Source organism: Vulpes lagopus, chromosome 1, assembly GCF_018345385.1.
Source record: "Vulpes lagopus strain Blue_001 chromosome 1, ASM1834538v1, whole genome shotgun sequence".
NCBI lineage: Eukaryota > Metazoa > Chordata > Mammalia > Carnivora > Canidae > Vulpes > Vulpes lagopus.
Window position 1 is genome coordinate 108,505,987 of NC_054824.1, and position 20,995 is coordinate 108,526,981.

A 20,995-nucleotide genomic window follows, 5' to 3' on the forward strand; every position below is an offset into this window, starting at 1 on the left:
CCGGGCTCTTTTGAGAGATGGCAGCCAGGCCTCTGCTGTGGGAAGAGCTGTCATCTCTCGGATGAGGAACTGAAAGCTGGCCCCAGCCAGGTCAACCCCACTCACCCTCAGGTTGACGATCATATAGCCAGATACGGAACTGCACTCATAGACTGACTATTTATTATCTGAGACATACAAATGAATCAGCAATTTCCACTGACCTGAACCCTAAAAACAAAGATCAAATTGATGATGGTGAGTGACCTGCCCAAGTCACACCCTGCTGCTGAAATCAGGCTTGCTCAGAGTGTGGTATGGACCACTGGTCCCTGAGCCCAGGAAGGCGACATAGCAGGTTCTGGAGTCTGACCCCCTGGGCTCCCGTCCTGAGCCACATGCTTGCCAGCTCCAGGACCCTGGGCACGTCAGCTGCTTCTCGGTGCTCGTGCTTCCTCATGTGCGAAATGAGGGCAACAGTGCCCACCCTAGAACGCTGCTGGGAATCCTCCCCCTTGCCCGGGCAGCACTTGGCATGAAGAATTGTGTGAATGTCACCCACTATTTTCATTGCTATCGACTCCATTTACCAACATCGCCAAAAAAAAACAAACAAAAAAACCCCAAAACCCAGATGAAAACTGAGATTAGTAAAAAAAGTGTTTTTGATAGTCTCATGCATTTTAAAAATTCCAATTTGATTTTTCTTTATATTTTATCTAAATTATATAATTTATGCCAAGTGAAAACACTTTCTGCAGAAGATAGTATTTTTAACTCTTCCCAAGCAACCCCAAGTATTGAAAAGCTTCAGAAGAGAGAGGGTCCCTTGCAAACAACAGAGTTTTGTTCAGAGCCAGGCTTGCCCCAGGGCCATGCCCCCCAAGTACTGGGCAGCCTGCACAGCACGGGCATCTGACAGCCGGGAGGCACAGGTGCCATCCCACGTCAGTGGCAGTTCCCAGCTCCCAGGTCCCAAGGGCCCTGATGGTCTCAGGAATTCTGTGAGGATCCCAAGCACTGCACTGCCTCTCTGGGAAGTTGGGGAGTCTTCCCACTGTTGCTCTCCCGTGAGCAACAGTCCTCTGCATGTTTCTGGCACACATGTATCTGACAGCAAAGTCCGTAAGTAAAGTTTCTAGAGCTACAGTACTTGGCAACACCTAAAAAGGCAGTAAATATACATTTAATAGTGTCACAAAAAAGGCATTTAGAGGGATGCCGGGGTAGCTCAGGTCGTGATCCTGGGGTCCTGGGATCAAGTCTCACATTGGGCTCCCAGCAAGGAGCCTGCTTCTCCCTCTGCCTGTGTCTCTGCCTCTCTCTTTCCGTCGCTCATGAATAAATAAATAAGGTCTTTTAAAAAAGAAAGGCACTTAGATAGTAGCTAACATTTATTGGATATTTACAGGGTGCCAGGAACAGTGCCAAGCACTGAGATGCATTAGTGTATTTAATTTCCATCAGGAGATAAGCATTATTATGATTTTATCCCCATTTTGCAGATGAGAAAACTGAGCACAGGGATGTCTTACCCAAGGTTATATAGTAGATGGCAGAGATGAGGCAAGCATGTCTATAATGTTAAGCAATCTCTCTTCTAGTCACTAAAATGACTCAGATACAACTGTTTTAATATGACTACATATGTAAAGCTATTATTATTAAATTTCTGGCACTATTTTGCTTCCTTTCTTTTCAAAAAAGAGTCTGAAGACAGGATGCCAACTAAGGGAACTAATTCAGAGACTGGCTGCCCAGAGCACCAACCTTCTTACCTCCCACCTCCAACACACACGGAGCCTCTTCCAGGTCACCACACACACAGTGCTTTAAAAGGACTGCTTGAGGTTCTCGTTATGACCGGAAACAAGCAAACACCTCATGTCTTTAGCCACCCAGACTGTGTAACTTCGACGCAACAGGCACTGAAGCAGCACAGATTAAACAGCTCAGGATGTGGAAGTGGGACATGCAGGCAAGGGGCTGAGAGGGGCCGGAGAACAGAATTTGCCACCTGTCACCTCGCAGGCGGTGAAACTCTCACAGGAGATGGCTCCTTGGAAGGCTTCTGCCCAGACGTGTGAAGAGGCCAAGGATGTGAGGAGAAGCACCTCAGAGGAAACAGGTGATAAGGAGGGGCACGTAGACGGTTCTGACCAGAGTGAAGCAGAAAGACAGGGGAGAAGAAGACTTCTGGAACAAGAAGGAAAGAGCCCTGCCCTGATGCAGCCTGGCCAGCGATGGTGGTCCCCATCCAGGACCTGCTGTGTGAATGCAAGGCTGTCTCCCAGGAACAGGGGCATAAGGGACCGAAGGTGGCAGGTGGTACCCAATCCATAAGGTTAAGCCACACGAAACTGGGTATTGTAGGTAAAAAAATGGCCACATCTGAGCAATTTCTCTTTTTATTTAATCTATGTCTTATTTATTTTATAACCGGACATTTGTACCTTTTGATCCCCTTACCCTATTTCCTCCATCCCCCTAGCTCCCTACTCTATACTCTGGCAACCACCAGAATGTCTTCTGTATCTAGGACTCTATTGTTGTTTTGTTTGTTTTGTCTTTTAGATTCCACATATAAGGGAAATCAGGTGGTATTTATCTTTTCCCTGTCTGATTTATTTCAGTTAACATAGTACCCTCTGGGTCCCTCCATGTTGTCACAAGTGGCATGAGATCTTGCCATGCCACTTTTTCATGGCTGAGTAATATTCCACTGCATATCCATTTATCTACTGATGCATGTTTGAGTTGCTCCCATAGTTTCACTATTGTAAATGATGCTGCAAAAACATGGCAATGCATATATTTTTTTGAATTAGTGTTTTTGTTTTCTTTGGATAAATACCCAGAAGTGGAACTGCTAAATAAATAAATAAATAAATAAATAAATAAATAAATAAAATATATATTATATAGAGATATATAATATATATAATATATGTAGAGATAAATAAATAAATAAATAAATATATATATATATATATATATATATATAGAGAGAGAGAGAGAGAGAGAGAGATATCAACTTTTAACTTTTTGAGGACCTTCTACACTGTTTTCCACAGGGGCTGTACCAATTTGTATTCCCGTCAATAGCACATGAGAGTTCCATTTAATCTATATCCTTGCCAACATTTGTTACTCCTTGTCTTTTTGATAATAGCCATTCTGACAGGTGTGAGGTGATACGTCCTTGGGGTTTTTTTTTGTTTTCTTTTTTATTTATGATAGTCAGAGAGAGAGAGAGAGAGAGAGAGAGAGAGAGAGAGAGGCAGAGACATAGGCAGAGGGAGAAGCAGGCTCCATGCACCGGGAGCCCGATGTGGGATTCGATCCTAGGTCTCCAGGGTCGCGCCCTGGGCCAAAGGCAGGCGCTAAACCGCTGCGCCACCCAGGGATCCCCGTCCTTGGGGTTTTGATTTGTATTTTCCTGATGATGAGTCGTATCTAGCATCTTTTCTTGTGTTTTTGGCTATCTGTATGTCTTTGGAGAAATATCTATTCAAAATCTCTGTCTATTTTTTAATTAAATTTTTTTTGTTTGTTGAGTTGTGTGAATTCTTTACATATTCAGGATATTAACCCCTTATCAGTTGTATCAGTTGCAAATATCTTCTTCCCTGCAGTCAGTTGCCTTTTCATTTTGTTGAAATGTTTTGTTTTGTTGATGGTTTCCTTTGCTAAGTAAAACCTTTTTAGTTTGATGTAGTAATTTATTATTCAACCTAATAGAAAATAAAAGTTTTCTGTATAAATGCACATCTTTCATTTAATGAAAATCATGAGAAGAGAGCTGAATGAGAAGATGAGAATGAAAATGATAAGATGAGAATGAAAAATATGATAAGGGAACTGAATGAGGAATTAGGAGACTGTGTTCTAGTCCTGTCTTGACTTCTGGGTCAAGACATCTGGATGACCATAGATAAGTCTCCTAAAGTTCTGCTGTCACATCTTGCTCATCTATAAAGTAAGTCTACACTTAAGTCTAGACTGGACACACTTAAGTTCACTTGCAACTGAAATGCTATGAATCAAGGAGAAGCCACCACAATAGAGTAGGGAAGGAGGCGTGGTCAAAATGTGGTGAAGACATCAACTGCATATGACCTGTGATCAACTGGGACAAGAGTAGTGGGGGGAACAGGCAAATACTTGAAGTAGACACTCTGCAGAATTTACTCTCCCAAATTTCTAGGTCATGAAAACCACAAGAAAAGCATGAATAATAATTTGGCTTAGAGACAAAGTAGTTTCAATTTTATCCTCAATGAAATCAACTTTGACCATTTAAAGCCATCCTTTTATTGAAATTCACACATTTTCTAAATTTTCTGTAATTCTTTTCTACTACCTGTATAGCTGTTTTTAATTTGTTTCTACCATAGCATTCATACATTGGAATAAGTATAAAAGTCTACCTAAAAATTAGCTTCAAGAGAGCCATGACTCTAAGCATGTCTCACCAGGCTTAGATATGTCTGCAGAGTCAGACTCTCTTTCTGAATTCCAGTTGTGAGAAGGGCTCCTTGGATGTATCATAATTTGTACATGGTGCTGCTCTGGCTGCACTGCCCTCCATCCCTGGTTGACCCGCCAAACTCATTCATTCTTCAAAGTCTGTTCTGAGCCTCACCTTCCCTGGGATAGTGCCACCAAATGCTCCCTCACCGGCTAATCCCACTTTGCTCTGCATGGACAACACATCTCAATGTGTCCTACTTATTTATTTAAACCCTGTGCATCCTGTTACTCCTTCTGGGTACACAAAAATTCACCCTGGTATTTCCAATGCTTAACATGGTTCCTGCCACATATCAGGTAATCATTCTTGAAGAATTGAACCGAATGTCTATTCAGATAAAACTGACAATGGTTCATCTGTAAGAAAACTGACAATGGTTCATTTGTAAGATAATATCTTCTAGTAAATTCGAGAAATTCACGTGATGATGGGATGTACTAATTAATGATAACTTTTTAACAGTAAAAATAGGAAACACTAAAAAAAATTAAAAAAAAATAGGAAACACTGATGATAATCTTTATTGATTTAATTCTTTCAAGCAGATGTCGGTTGGTGCCTTTTTGTTTCTTGGGTAGGTGATTATACAGTTTAGCAAAAACAAACAAAAATATAATGGTTTAAGAACTATTTAAAAAAACCTAAAGAAATGCAAAACCTAGTACTTTGAAATGATATGTCATCATTTAAAACGCAAAGCAATAGTACATTTAGATAATGTCAAAATTTAGGAGATTGGGTAAGAAAAGAAAGCTTGAGGGCTCTCCGAATAATTTCTCAAATCAACCATATTCTCACCAAAGGTATGCTTTAGTGTAATGAATACACCGTTGTAGATAAAAATAAATGAAACCTGATAATGACTCCATAAAATTGCTGACATTATTTTTGATAAAAACAAAAACACAAGTAGCAATTTTTGTTTTTCTACAAATACTCATTTGACCAAAATTGCAGATGGTTCTAGGATCCAATCAAGAATCATGGGTGATAAAACTCATTTTTGAAACCAAACATTGCTCTCTTATCTGATGGACAGATGGTAGTAGGGGAAGAAAAATAACGAGAAAGTGCCTGTTTTCCTTTTCCAGAAATAAACGTAAAAGTAGTTTTTGCTATGATAGCATCTTTCATTCTTTTTAGATATTGCTGAGGCATAATCATTGAACTAAGTGTAATATGTTTAAAACAATGTTCATAACTTACATAATACTTTCTGCAGTATTCAGCCTCCATGTATGTGTATGCGTGTGTGTGTTTTACAAGTGTATGTGGATAAATACATCAGATAAACAAGATTTTGGTAAGGTTCGTTTCACCTCAATGTGGGATGAGCGAGTTCCAATGGAAGTATTTTTATTTATCTTTTCCTATATTTATGTGCTTTTTAAAATGAAAAAAATACAACTAGCCCAAACATCGTTTTTACTACTAACACTTTTTAAACACTGAATAATTATGTGCCTGTGTAATAAGTGGACCACCACAACTGTGACTTCACTATTTAAGCTAGAGGATGATGGTCTCTTTTTCTGAACACCATGGACCCAAGTCAGTAGACCATGGGTACATTTGGGGTTCAGTCAAGTTCACGGCTCCTAGAGTCCCCAAGGACAGTGGAGCAGCTACTCTGGCAAATGGATCTTGATTTTATGATGGGGATGTGCTTCCTGACCAGGCACGTGCACGTGAGTCCTCAGATCACCATTATCTTCTCCAGCCTGTGTTCTCTTGTTCAGTCGCCCAGTAGCCGTGTTCCAAAGCTGTAGTGTGTCATTTTTTTAAATACAATGAATAAAAAGTGTTCTAATTGGATTGGCACCCTACATCCCGCCTCCCTAACTCTCCATCTCCTTCAACACCCACCTCAACTTCCGTTCAGCTGATTCTTCCCATTATGGTTCTTTGCTCTCACTGCTCCGCTGATGAAAGCACTACCTTCCCAGGAGCCCCACTGCATCGGTGTGACCACGAAGCCCTGGGTCTGAGCCCTGTTGTCCTTAGGAATCTTCTCCTCTGAGTGACTACACAATTCTCTAGTCTATCCAATGTGAGGTAGCGTTACAGTACACTACCCTGTGTTGTTCGTTAATTCTATAGCACATACTCTAGATGGCTGTACATACATCTTGTTTCTTTGCTAAGCCATCATGTCCTGAGCCTAGAAGTCTTTGTGTAACCGTCTGTAATGCACAGTCCTAAGTACAGTGCTGAGCCCATGGCAATTACCTTCGGATGACTTTAGCACACATTTCTGAGCACACCTCTGGGGCAAATGCCATGGTGAACAAGGAGGAGATGCTTCCTCTCCCCAGTAAATGCATATTTACTGGCAAAACACAACGTGATCACGACAAGAGCTTTAAATAAAAAGGACAGGTAAACATTTGAAATCATGACACAGGATTTGCTTTCTGAGTGAGGTTACGTCTTGTTAATTGGAGGAACTTAAAGGGATCAAATAACTCCTTTCTTTACTTATTTTAACCACTCAGCATTAGCTGAGTGCTTACCAAGAGCTCAAGACGGACCTTTGGCAAATCAGTATTTAGAGAAGGACAAATAGACAGCACCCAACTGTGTTTGGCGAATCTTGGTTGTTCAAGTAGAGGAAGAAAAAGATGGCAGGCAGGTTTTGCAGGTGGTAAACCAAGAAGTGGAGGGAAGAAGGGACATCATATAATGTGCAAATGGAGGTCAGCATGTCACATGGGAAGGAACCAGGAGTTTTTCCTTGTGCAGAATTTCCAGGGTTGGAAAGTGTAGGAGAGACAGAGTGTCCTAAAGCTAAGAAGGAATACTACAAGATGGGTAGAGAATGAATGGGAAACTCACATGAGAAAGGGCATGTGGTGCGACTCTAAAGGGTCAGAGAAAGAGCCCCAAAGACCTGCCAAATGCTCTGACAGGTTGTTAGCCACGCAGAACTTGAAGGTCAAATGCCCTCCAGGTGTTCCGCTAGGGTTAACTGTACACTGTAAGGTTCCCCGTAGAGGCATGAAGGCCATAGCTTCTACACTTTAAAACATAGATATTTGATGGATGCCTCATAAAATCTTCATAATCAAGTACTCTGGCATTTTGTCTAAGCACCAAGACAGTTTTCTTACAATTTAATGTTAAATCTTTACTGTTAAATTTTATTTCAAAAACATTTCCTTGGCAATTCAGGCTAGATATTTTCTCCATACTAATAAGATGAACTGCAATTGTGTTTTACAACTGACTACTCACTAGGAGATAAAAAAAAACAAACGTCAAAAGGATTGGTTCCTGAGGGCCCTAAGTCAATTTGATGCCATACGGGTTGTCTCTGGGTGTGAGACTGGGTATCTGGGGGCAGGAGCGAGAGAGAGACTTTTCACTCTTTTATATCTTCTGGATTTTGTGCCGTATACAAATATTTCCTATTCCAAAAGTCCACAAATACAACTTAAAAAATGAAACTGCTTTGTGTAGTGAAAAGGTTATGCATAAAGGTGATTTAATTTAATCTAAATGCTATAATAAAGGCAGAAATAAGGTACAGGGTTATTTTAGGAGATGCGGAAAAACCCCCACACATTCTGGATGATGTCCTCATACAAAACTAAAAAAATTTAAAAGCCAGTGTTTTAAAGGAATCTTTTCAGGAGTAAATTCATAATTCTGCTTCTTAAAACCTCAGTGTACCTTTCTCACAAACCACATTTGTCAACTCATTCAAGTCTTAATGTCACAAAAGAATAGCCTATTTGTCCGCTCCTTCCACCATTTTCTGAGAGAGAGCTGTAAAGTTCAAGATGTTTTCTCTCACACTTACATAAAGAGCAATGATAAGGACAACACGCTTTAATGCTAAAGTATTTTTAACATCATATCCTCCTGAAAAGAACAAGTGTCCTTTGAAGTGAACTTTTGCTTTGGTAAGCCAAGTGACAAATTCCCAATATATCAAGATTTGAGGTGAACCTTGACAACAAAAATCTCACACTTCCAAAGGATCTGAAGTTTCAATGACATCTTACTCAAGGAATTAAAAAGGTAAGGTGCCTCACTTGGTGACCTTTAAAATGTATCAGGAATTAAAAAAAACAACAACACGTTGCCTTACTTTGCAGCCCTTAAAATGCATCTTCTGTAAGGAAAAACACTTGAGGGAAGAGTTGCCTTGTGGCTCCAGCCTGGATTTCTTGGTGTGTTGGTGTAGACCAGAGGTCCCTCTACACGCTTTTATGATTAAGAGCAAAGAATGATGCACTTTTCATCATGTGAAAGGCAGCATCATGATCTACATCCTATTTGGTTTTCATTGTAGTATTTAGAAATAGTAAAAAGAAGTTCATAACAGCTTACCATCTTAAATATTTATTGCAGAGAAACTTTATTGGTCTGCTAAAATTAGAGTGTGGAAGTTTTGACAAGAACAAGATATTTATACAATCTCAAAAACATTGCTAGAACATACTTGGGAATTGCAAAGGGGAAAAGGGCAGCAGCCTCCACCTTCACCAAGAGACTCACTGTTAACGTCCATGATGCACTAGGAAGGACACAACTCACTCCTGTGCTTTTGCTGCCAAAGCACTAATGGCATCTGGTTACAACACATCAGGTGAGCCACAGTGAGGGCACTCCACAAAATTAATGTCTGGTCAATGTCATGATAGAAAGGAGGGTCAAGGAATGGGTATACAGTAAAGGAAAAATGGAAATTAAAGGTAGTGCTTGATCCTGGATTGAATTATTGACCAGAGTTATCACTATTATTATTATTATTATTATTATTACTATAATTTCACTATATTATTACTGGGAAAATTGGTGAAATTTGAGTAATATCTGTAGGTTACAAAACAAGATCATATCAATGTCAATTCTCTTAATTTTGATAACGGTCTTATGGTTATAAAAGTGCACATCCTTGTTCACTGGAAATACCCCGTAGAGTTTTTTTTTTTTTTCCCGTAGAGTATTTAGAGGTAAAGAAGCACTCTGCCTGCAATCAACTCTGAAATGGTTAATGAAAATGTGTGTTAGTATAGATAGGACGAGGCAGCAAATATGGCCAACTAGCTAATGATGAATCTATGTGATGAGTGTCTGGGAGTTCTTTGTACTACTTTTGCATTTTGGCGGTGAGTTTAAAATTGTTTCAAAATCAAAAGTTATTGGGACACCTGGATGGCTCCGCGGTTGAGCATCTGCCATTGGCTCAGGTCATGATCCCGGGGTCCTGGGATCAAGTCCTGTATCAGGCTCCCCGCAGGGAGCCTGCTTCTCCCTCTGCTTCTGTCTCTGCCTCTCCCTCTGTGTCTCTCATGAGTGAATAAATAAAATCTTTTAAAAATCCAAAGTTATTATTTGTTAGGAATACCGTTATGATAATGTTTCCAAAAAATGGAGTTTTAAAAAGGCATCCTCATTGAAGCGCTGGTCTACTTGATGGATCTAACTGAAATATTTTATTAAAATAACAGCAATTCCTTTCATTAGCATACCAAATGTGCAGAATGCAGTATGAGGGTTCCATCCCCCCTCATATTTTGGCATAAAAAATGTGAGGCTTGGAAGCAGGTTTCTGGTGGAGGAAATGTCCTTTGCCTAATGACAGATGAACCCTCAGAATGCCATGCCAAGAGCAGATGTACAGGAGTGGCCTCTTAATGAATTCGGGAGAAAGACAACTTGCATTTTTTCATTCCCTGACTAGAATCCCTGGATGATTCTCCACAGCCTTGAGGAGGAGGCCCAAATCCTCTGGCCTCAGCTCAGCCTGAAGCTGGTCAGGTGGGCCTGCTCCCCACTGCTCCCCATAAACACCTCTATTATAGCATTATGCAATATCATCAACTTTGTTTACAGATCCGTATTCCCTCTGGATGATAAACTCTTTGAGGAAAAGTGCTCCTTATTCCTCTTGGGATCCACAGACACTTAAGTTTGTTGACTAAATATTGAAGAAGCCAGAAGAGCTAAGATAACCTCTGGCACATTTCCCCCCCCCCCCCCCCCCCCCGCCCTCAGCAGCATCTTCACACTCCGTTTTGGCAGGAAGTCTTGGGGATCATCAGTGTTACCCCAGTGAAGACTGCCCTTTAGACTACTTTGGTACAAAAGCCCCTCACTGGGAGGCAACAGCCAGGGAATCATGCTCCAACTTTGCCAACTACAGGGCGCTCCACGCCCAGCGGGAAATCACCAAACTGCCCGCCGCCCTGGCGAGTTCTTCCCTTCTATTGCTGTTTCCTCAGTTGGAGACCTCAGACTAGGTGGTCTGTATGGGCCTCACCAACAGTCTATTTTCAACACCGCTATTCTTAAAATATGACTTTGACAATGCCCTATAGATTTAAGAAGGCGGCCTCGCCCTAAGACATAGGCACTGACCACTTCCAGGAAACTTCAGAAAAGGAAAAAACCCAGCTGTGCACATGAAAAAAGGAACCGTGGCTGTTTATTTAAAAAAAAAAAAAAAAAAAAAAAGATTTTCCAGGACACCTGGGGGGCTCAGCAGTTCAGCATCTGCCGGGGCTCAGGGCATGACCCCAGGGTCCTGGGATCGAGTCCCGCATCGGGCTCCCTGCAGGGAGCCTGCTTCTCCCTCTGCCTGCGTCTCTGCCTCTCTGTGTCTCTCATGAAAAAATAAATAAATAATCTTAAAGAAAAGAATAAAAACATAATCATTTTCCTAGGATTTTTTTTTAAACTAGAGAATACCCTAGGACATTTAAAATATTTTATTTAGAAAAAGTCAAATGCTGATAACTTTCCCGAGGAGACACCTGCTCTTGAAATGTGATGTATTTCAGTGTTAACTCCCCTTGCAGAGGGAGGGGGTGTTTCAGGATACAGCTCATCTTTCTATTATTAGAAAGCCTGTGTTGGGGTGAGCACCAGGTTACAAGAATGAGCCAGAAACTTGCTGGAACTTGTGGCAAAACTGGGGAGAAACTGTAGTCCCAGAGGGAATGGTGAAAAAAATCTGACAGGGATCTGGCAAATTTAGGGCAGTTTCAGGCGGCCTTGGAGAACTGTTGCTGGGGAAGGCCCAAAATGTAAGGGGGAGGACAGAGCCCGGCAGAGCTGGTGGGAAAGGAGGAAGACGGATGTTACTTCAAGAAGATCGGACTGGAAGTGAGGTGAAGGAGGAGGAAAAGCGCTGAGACCCCCCACCAGGGGGGCTCAGGGGGCAGAGGCCAGGTGGGAGACTGCCCGGGAGACCTCCCACCTGGACATCTGTGCTGGAAGGAGGCTGCCGGCCAGCGTTCCTGAGCTGTCAGGGCCAGTGTGAGGCCTGATGGCTGTCTGGGGCTAATCAGAGACACCTCCTCCCAGGTATGTTGAGGTGTTGGGCATCAGCTCTTGGCATGGACAGAGCCATGGCGTATAGGTGCTAGCTCAAGGCAGGGCTGCAGTGTGGGGCTGGCTGGTGGGGGAATAGTGGGGGGCTCGGCTGTCTCCTCCCCTGCACCTAGAGAGGAGTGGACAGTGTGCAGGTGGCTGGGTGTTCATCTGACCACCAGGGCTTGGGACGCTGGCCAGGCACGCCGGCACCAAGTCAACTGCAGAGCCCCTGCTCTTTCACACAGCAGCAGTGCTAATTCTGAAGGTGCACCTCCCAGGTGCCATCACTGCTTCAATCCTCAAAACAACCTCACCCAGTAGGTACTGCGGTCACCCCCCCACCCCGCCCATTTAACAGTTGAGAAAAGGCAGAAAGCACTGAAGTGATTTGCTCAAGGTCACGCAGTGGCAGGAATGTCAAAATTTGAGCCCAGGTGGCCTGGCTTCCGTATATTCCCTGGAGACAGGGACACTGTCCAGTCCACAGACTCAGAGGTCCCAGGCAGGCAACTCTGGAGCACTTCCTGCCCCAGGTGGACACTCCTTCCAGGTCCTTCCTTGGCCCTTGAACATGCAGAGGCTGCCTGAGCCCCAGGAGGCTGGTCTCCCCTTGGGCTCTGGTGCAAGGCAGTCAGCTCCCACTCTGGGTGGTTCAGAATGGTGCCAGGGGCCGCTGAGATCTGAGAAGATCTATTCAGAGCATGGCCCCAAAGTGCCCCTACGTAGTAATCCCCATATATTATTTTTTTTTAAGATTTTTTTTTTTCATTCATAGAGACAGAGAGAGAGAGAGGCAGAGACACAGGTAGAGGGAGAAGCAGGCTCCACGCAGGAAGCTCAACATGGGACTCGATCCCGGGTCTCCAGGATCACACTCTGGGCTGCAGGCAGTGCTAAACCACTGCACCAACAGGGCTGCCCAATCTCCATATATTAATGACATCTGAAATTATCCAAGATGACTTTTCTCTTGGATGCCACATATACAAATCCCTAAGGGTTTCAGATTACTGTGGAATACAGTAATAGTTCCCACATTTTACACTTGCTGATATTTCCTTTCTGTCTTTTAAAATGGACACTAAGGGGCACCTGGGTGGCTCAGGGGTTGAGTATCTGCCTTTGGCTCAGGACGTGATCCTGGGGTCCGGGATCGAGTCCCACATCGGGCTCCCTACATGGAGTCTGCTTCTCCCTCTGCCTGTGTCTCTGCCTCTCTCTGTGTGCCTCTCATGAATAAATAAATAAAATCTTAAAAAAAAAATAAAATAAAACGCATACTAATCCTCACTCCTTCAAAAGGCAAAGAACCGAGTGGATGCTTGGGAGGTGGATTTAAATGCCATCTTGAGTGAAAGCTCTGGTTTACTGTACAGAGGGGAACCCTTCCCCTTGTGTAATGCAGTGTGATGTCCCAGTTGGCCAGTCCCCTGACTTGTTACACCACAGTTCCCTAGTGAAGTGGACAAAAGATTCTGTTATATTCTAACACCACTCAGGAATTGTTTTCAGGGTACCCAGCCATGGGGTGTGAGTTGTGAGGGGAAAGGACATGGAGACACGCAGAGAGAAAAAGCCTGTTTCCTGGGAGCTAACAGAACTGGCCTGTCATTTTCCGACAGTGCTGGGGAGCCCAGAGGGCTCTGATGAGGTTTGGGGGCAAATACTGGGACCCAAAAACTGCAGCCTGGGTTCTGGTGGGAAAATTTGCTCCTACTTGATATATATAATTGGGTTTCAAAGACATTTGGGATGGTGGCAGTGGTGGGGGTTGGGGATGAGAGAGTTCAGATGGTTAAAAACACCAGACCACCAACCTGGATAATGTGAGTTCTAGAATTCTGCGTGCATTCTCCAGAGGACACAGGACAAGCACACAGGCAGGAGCAGCTGAGAGTGCCTCAGCATTGGACGGATCCCAGCCCTTCTGTGGACATGCACAGAAATCCTCCCAAGAGCCACTCCAGGAAGCCCTGCTCCCACTGCCATTCTCACTGGGTGGCAGGCCACTTGCTTAGGGTCATGTCTTTGGAGAGTGGCAGATCTAAGACCCACAGTGGCAGTCAGGCTCCCAGAGCCTTACCCCTGTGCACTATGGGGAGCCAACCTATTCCTTATCCAAAGCCTACTGTACTTTTGCCCGGGTAGAGAGGACAGTGTAATTCTTGCTCTCTGGGTTTACGCTGACCCAAAGTTCTGATAAAAGGTCAACTCAGGAAATAGTAGGTGGTAATGATAGAGCACCAATCAACAGATCATAATGCTTTCACATTTATCATCCTCCCTTTAAAAAAACCTAGTAAACCACCATTTTATTTTATTTTATTTTTTTAAAGATTTATTTTATTTTTTTTATATTTCTTTTTTTTTTTTTTAATTTATGATAGTCACAGAGAGAGAGAGAAGCAGAGACACAGGCAGAGGGAGAAGCAGGCTCCATGCACCGGGAGTCCGACGTGGGATTCGATCCCAGGTCTCCAGGATCGCGCCCTGGGCCAAAGGCAGGCGCGAAACCGCTGCGCCACCCAGGGATCCCTAAACCACCATTTTAAAAGAGTTAATAAAGTACCCACATTTTAAGAAGGAAAAAACCATATAAACAAGTGAATAATTCAATTTAATTAATTGATCTTTGTTTGGTATTGTGCTATGAGTTTTTTTGGGAGGTAGAAGGGGATATGTCATGATCATTACCTATCATCTCATGTGTAGATAAGCTGGATGCAAAGGCATGGTGCCAACTAGTGAAGGAGTTCCTGGATGACCCCAGTCCATAGAAAGACAAGTTTTAGATGTACACACGAGAAAAGAATAACTGAGCATCTATCAATGAATCATACCACCCCCCACCAAGCTGTCTGATTATTTAGCATCTGGATTGTTACAATAGTCCCCAGATCCTTGCCCCACTGCACCCTTGCCTTCGTAACACCCATTCTCCACCTACACCCAGAGTTATCTTGATAAAACACAAGCATATCATGTTATTGCACTGCTCAGAGCTCTCCAAGGCACCTCCAGATTAGAGCAGACCTGGCCTCTGAGGCCAACATGGTCTGGCCCCTGAATGCTTTCTCCAACTCCCTATAGCTTCTGTTAGCTGGATTCTTCTGTTAGACAGTATTCATTATATACCTCTGCCTTTCTGTTAAAACTTAGGTTTCCTATAATTCAATTGAAATTCAAATGAAAGGCAATATGAATAGCAAAAAAAAAAAAAAAAAAAAAACCCACAAGACAAAACAAAACAAGGTAAACCAGTGTAATATTTTTAGAATTAATCCTTAAGATACCTCAAGGTAAGATTGGACTTTTCATTATAATGGGCAGTCTCCTGCAATTTTTAAACATATATTCTTCTAATTTTTCCTTTTTAAAGAACTCTGAAATTAGTTTTATTATAAAATTATTTTATAGATACAAGGAAATGAACTTAAGTCTTAAGGAATTGGATTGTGACACTAAAAGACTTTCTCAAGGATTCAATCTCGTAAAGTCCTAGATTTAGTAAATTTGTGTTAAGTTTATAAAGAAAAGGGGGCACCAGGGTGGCTCAGTGGTTGAGCCTCAAGCCTTCGGCTCTAGGTGTGATCCAGGGCCCTGGAATTGAGTCGCACATCGAGCTCCCTGCATGGAGCCTGCTTCTTCCTCTGCCTGTGTCTCTGCCTCTCTCTCTGTGTCTCTCATTAATAAATAAATAAAACCTTAAAAAAATTTGTTATCTTTACTATTAAGATATTTGATTTAGTTCTATTTCTATGACTTCTACAATAATATACATTTTCTTTAAATAAAAGTTAATTTGTCCCCAAAGTACCAAGTGTAATTAATAAATAACTGAGAGATTTGTCTTAATATCTTTTTCAGTGAGGTCATAAAGATGTAAATCCAAGAACCATTCGATTTAGTGATGTAAGTGATGAATATTTCAGGGCATGATAGATAAATATTACTAAAAACTGTGTGCACATAAAAATAAAAATAACATTTTTCAGAAAGTTATAACTTAGGTATTAATTTCCTTATTTATGGAAGTGTAGACTCTATTATAAACATAATCACATTGGACACAGCACAGGCACATAAGACAACAGAATGTTAGGCTTAAAATGTATTAAAAAGAAAAAAAGGTATTATCTCTGAAATTTGTGTCTGCTGGGTCCCAATTCTCTTTTATTTTATTGATAATGAATTATGGTTTCTGATCATCGTTTTTGAGTAATCTTAACATATCCATGTAAAAATGTGTGTGTTCAAAGGAGACGGTTTCTCTTATTTTTTTTTTATTAACAATATTCATGATTTAGCTCAACAAACACTTCTGCAAGTTAGGGGCTTTGTATCCCTTAGTAATTTACCTGGGAGTTGCTAACTGCTTCTGTACTTGGGGTTGAGTATGACATCCCATTACATCACATTAACTGCGAGTCTATCACGTGAAGAAAGAAGATATGTGACTAACACATCTCAATTCTAATTTCTCATTACACGGTAAGAATAACTTTTTTTCCTGAAATCAGAACCATATATGGATGTTTTATGATTACTTTCAAGCAAATATGACAGGACAATTTGAGAATCCAAGTATGTGTCTATAAATGGGTCCATCTGGAGTTGAATGGGAATCATCCGATTTGAGCTAGGATCCTGTAGTTTGGGATGACTTCTTTGGTACATACGACGTCACAGAGTACTGCGGGACGGACACCCCATAGCTCTAGCTGGCTGAATCACTGCTTTAGCCCTACCCCCTACATCCTTGCCCCGTCATCTCCATTACCCACTCCAAGCCATCCAGTTAAATACACAGTATAGTAAAAAAGTGTGCCTGCTGTGCCAAATACCCTAGTCCCCTTTTCTAGCCAGTGTGCCACCTCTAACTCCTTCCTTTTAGAAATTCTAGAGCTCTCACTGGCTACACTGGAATGCTTATCAGAAACAAAAACCTGAGAGGAACTTTAAAAAGGGATAATGCTTATTTGCCATCCTGCTACAAAGCCTATAGGACAAGGTTGCTCTGCTGAAGAGACAAGGTAGGGGCGAGCAGATACACACTCTCTCAGACTTCCGTTAGAGCAGGGCACCACCTGCTTTCTGCATCACCTTCCTTTGGAAGAGAGGATTGTGAGAAAGAAAAATGTCTCAAGAGCACTGTGCCAGGCAATGAAACCTCTGAAATTCTGTTACTGCTGTGTACACACACACACTATGCTCTTTCGGCGCAACCATAAGAAAAAATGATTTCCTGAGCAATCTAACAAATATAATTTCCTTTGAGTTATGCTTAATCAAATGACCAGATAACAATATTTTAAAGATATGTGTGTGTGTGTGTGTGTGTGTGTGTATACATATCAGACAAGAGAAAATTACTATTCATTTCGCCCTTTCACATAAGCAATACTGCCATCCAAGGCAATAGGAAAGTGACTGAAAATCCTGCAGATGTGAAGCAAACTACATTTTTTCCCCACCATAGATAAACACTCAGAAGTGATCCATGTGATTTACAGCATGCATTTTCTTCTTGTTGAGCTACAGGATATGCTATGCATCTTAAGAGTGAACTGAATTCTGTTCTACTATTCCCACGGAAGCAATCACCATAAATATTTCTCTCTGCTCATGTAATTTCTATTCTTTGGTTATCTGGGAAACTAAGTAATTGTTAACTTAGAAATACATATAGGAAAAAGTACTACCAATATTTGTTAAACGTAGGCTATTTTCCTGATTACCATTCTCACCAATGCATTCATAAAAGTATTTCTTACAATCCTATTGTCTTTAACATTTTTAACCACCGTTAATATTTTGGTATGAAAGAAAGCATTTCTTCAGAGAGCTAGATTTTGAAGAAAATCAAGAATAAAATAATATTAACATTGATTCTCAAGCAGTCTCATTAAGAATGGTTCTCTCTTCCACCATTTAAAATATTTCAAGAAGGATTTACTTACCTGGGAATATTCAAAGTCGGTGATAGGGGCTATACTCTTGATATAGTCTGATCGAAATTGGTTTTCTGGGTTGGCCAGCGGAACTGGAGGTATGATAGTACTCATCGCTGAAACAATTGTCTAAAATGGAATGAAAAATATATGAATAAATATAATATTTAGGCTTCATGTATGACAACTGAAATATATAGTTTCTGTCTTATATATTTTTAGGGAGCAGAGTATTTAACCTTTCTACTAAACAGAGATTAAAAAAAATCCTTACCACAATAGCATCTTTAACATTTTTCCGGATGTCCAGAATTTTCTGTTTCTTTTCCCTATATGAAAACAGAATTGTTATTAATTTAATTTGCCTTTAGAACTGACTTGAATCAGCTGAGTGGGATTTAAGCTTCCAGCTGCAGCATGGGGCTAGATTGGTTTTACTAGAGGTCCACACCAACCCCCGTGACAACAGCTGCAAAGTTTTTAACTGGGAAAAGAAAAGATGCCTTTTTTTTTCCCCCTAATTTGTACACTAAGCAAACTTGCACACATTACAATTTATAGTTTAAACAGCTACACAGGTTACACAAGGCATGGTAAAGGTGGTATGAGTATTGCATATAAAAACTATACAGCTACATTTGTAAATATATTTTATTTGAATTATTTATATGTTGATAGTTACGAATAGAAAGAGAGGCAGACCAAGGATATAGAGAAAAGTATAAAATGACACGTTGGTTAAGTGTGCTAAGTGCAGTACCAATAATAAAGAGATCAATACCTCAAGAATATCTAATGAATCATGTTTTGTTAAGCAAATTATTTTACGTTTTCATCTAGACTCTACCAAAAGAAGGATTTGCCTCAATTTACCAAATTCAACAACAGGCTCCTATCCACCCACCTCCACCCTCACCCCCACCCCCGCCATGATCAAATTAACTGTTTAGAGAAAGCACTTTTGGGAATGCTGAGGAAAGTGGAAAAGTTTGCATGCAGTTTGGAAGCAAAAGCGAGACTGATCATTCCTTACTCGGGATTAAATCCATTGACATGCAGGATCCTCATCTGTTTGACGATAGTGCTCTTCCCAGACTCACCAGCCCCTGCAAACAAATACAAACAATGCTGTGGGCTGTGGCCCAACGCCATTGCCACATCTCGTGCCAACCCGGGCAGCAACTACGCTACCCCACAGTCGGCCCTTTCCCGTCCGCTCCAGCTCGCGCGTGGAGCAACGGGCCCTGCCCGCCGGGCCCCCGCGCTCCCCCGCGCTCGCTGCGCCGCGGGCTGTGCGCCCCGGGCTGTGCGCCCCGCAGGGCCGGGAGTCGCCGCGGGCTGTGCGCCCCGGGCTGTGCGCCCCGCAGGGCCGGGAGTCGCCGCGGGCTGTGCGCCCCGCAGGGCCGGGAGTCGCCGCGGGCTGTGCGCCCCGGGCTGTGCGCTGCGGGCTGTGCGCCCCGGGCTGTGCGCCGCGGGCTGTGCGCCCCGCAGGGCCGGGAGTCGCCGCGCGCCCTCCGGCCTTACCCAGTAGCAGCAGCCGGTGGGTCGCTTTGTACGCCAGCCGCTCCTTCTGCAACTGCTTCTCGATCTTCTTGTTGGCCTCGCGTCGTTCTTTTTCATCGACGCCCTGGTCTTCTGCAGTCTTGCTGTTGCCCAAACACCCCATGCCTGGCCGCTCGGGGGGACGTCAGGCAGAGTTAGGTATTCGCACAGAGAGCAATAGAGGCGGAGATACGCGTGGGTCGTGCGAGGGCTCCTCTTCCCTGCTGCTGAAAGAGATGCTCTGGTCTCTCGGTGCTTTCCTTCACCCTCCCGCTGCCCACCGCAAACTCCCAACTAAAAAGGATGCGAGGAAACGCGCGGAGCCAAATAAATGCTTCTTAAAGACACAGGCTTAGAGTTTCCTGCCGGCGCACAGCACAGAACGGAGGGAGACGGGGCCGCGAGGACCGCGCTCCGCCGCGCCCTCGCTCGTCCCGCGTCCCCGCGCCCGGCCCCGCTCCGCCCGCCCCCGCCTGCGGCGCCCTGCGGGAGCGCCGCGGAGCCCCAGCCCCTCCGGGAGCTGAGCCGCCGCCCCGCGGCCGGACCGACCGCGCCGCCGGGCCCCTCAGGGCTGCTGTGGGCACCTGCCGGCCCGCTCGCGCCCCGCGCGGCCTCCGCCGTCGGACGCGCGCCCCCTCCCGGTTACGGGCGCCCCCGGGCTCGGCTCGGCAGGAGAGGGGCTGGCCTGCTCGCAGGGTCTCTCTGGGGCGCTAGCGCTGTGGGTGCTGGAGGGGTCGGGAGCTGACCTCTGCGAGCCCGGCCCGCGGGAGGCTCACCCGCGCGGGGTCCGCACCGCGGCCGCGTGCCTCTCTCGCACCGCGCGCCTGGGAGACTGGGTCTGGGCGTGCGCTCCCCGCCGATGGCTCCGACGCCTCCCTGCTCCCAGGCAGGCGAGGACTCGCGCAGGATCATGCATATTCTATCAGGGAGGAGGATCTGCAAGAGGCTCACCAGTCACACCGCCTTTGTTCCGTGCATCTTCTAGACTCTTCCAGCGCACCCACGCCGCCGCCTCCCTTAGCCTCTTGTCTTTATCTGCAGCCCCCGTTTCTCCCTCGCAGTTCTCTGAACAGCCCTCCTATTTTCCTAGGAGACACTGTGGCCTCGAACCCAAGAGGGCGGGGATGGGTCTGGTTCTCCTTCCCCGAGCGGCTGCGAGTTCCCTCCGTTACCGCTACCGCCCGCCCGCGGAGGCAGCCTTGCACGCGCACCCCTGGGCCTGCGGGAAGGACGGAAAGGAGGCCACGCGGCAGGCACGAGTCCGGGGCTTGTGCGCGGCTGTTAGAGCCCGCCACGGTGTCCGCGCTCTGGGGCCCGAGGCCCTCACACCGATCCTTCACGGGCCTCGTGCGGCTGTCTCCCCGTGGCCCAGAGGCCTCCAAGCCCGCAGTCCTCTCTCCTTCAGCAAGGCCTGATCTTGACAGAGCAGACACCACCTGGCGGGGCTCCCCAGGCTCCTCTGCCCGGGTCCCTCTGCATGCAGTAAGCGCCCGGGCGCGGCGGGCCTCACCTTGGACAGGTCTCATTCAATCCAACAGCACCTCCTTACATTTCAGGTTCCTTGTTAGCGCCTTGTTAGCGCCTCCTGCCTCAGGCAGCCAAGGGCTTAAAAGGGAGCCTGACGCTGGCCTGTCCTTCCTTCCCTCCTGTTCACACCTCAGCT

The 20,995-nt window shown here is 44.3% G+C and overlaps 1 protein-coding gene across 5 annotated transcripts in view; it reads right to left on the reverse strand.

The window, feature by feature from the left end:
• GNAL (G protein subunit alpha L) overlaps nucleotides 1-20,995 on the reverse strand; it is a 144,457-nt gene that overhangs the window by 80,893 nt on the left and 42,569 nt on the right. Inside the window, exons 1-5 of one of the 5 annotated variants that reach the window (XM_041752000.1) lie at nucleotides 20,284-20,927; nucleotides 19,315-19,556; nucleotides 18,824-18,896; nucleotides 18,065-18,119; nucleotides 17,800-17,919 (exon numbers count right to left, since the gene is read on the reverse strand). In XM_041752000.1, coding sequence (XP_041607934.1) covers nucleotides 17,800-17,919; nucleotides 18,065-18,119; nucleotides 18,824-18,896; nucleotides 19,315-19,456 — 390 coding nt within the window. In that variant the 5' untranslated portion in view covers nucleotides 19,457-19,556; nucleotides 20,284-20,927. Of the gene's footprint in view, nucleotides 1-17,799; nucleotides 17,920-18,064; nucleotides 18,120-18,823; nucleotides 18,897-19,314; nucleotides 19,560-20,078; nucleotides 20,928-20,995 lie in introns of those variants that run through there. The other 4 variants (XM_041751978.1, XM_041751981.1, XM_041751990.1 and 1 more) reach the window with 4 other exon arrangements.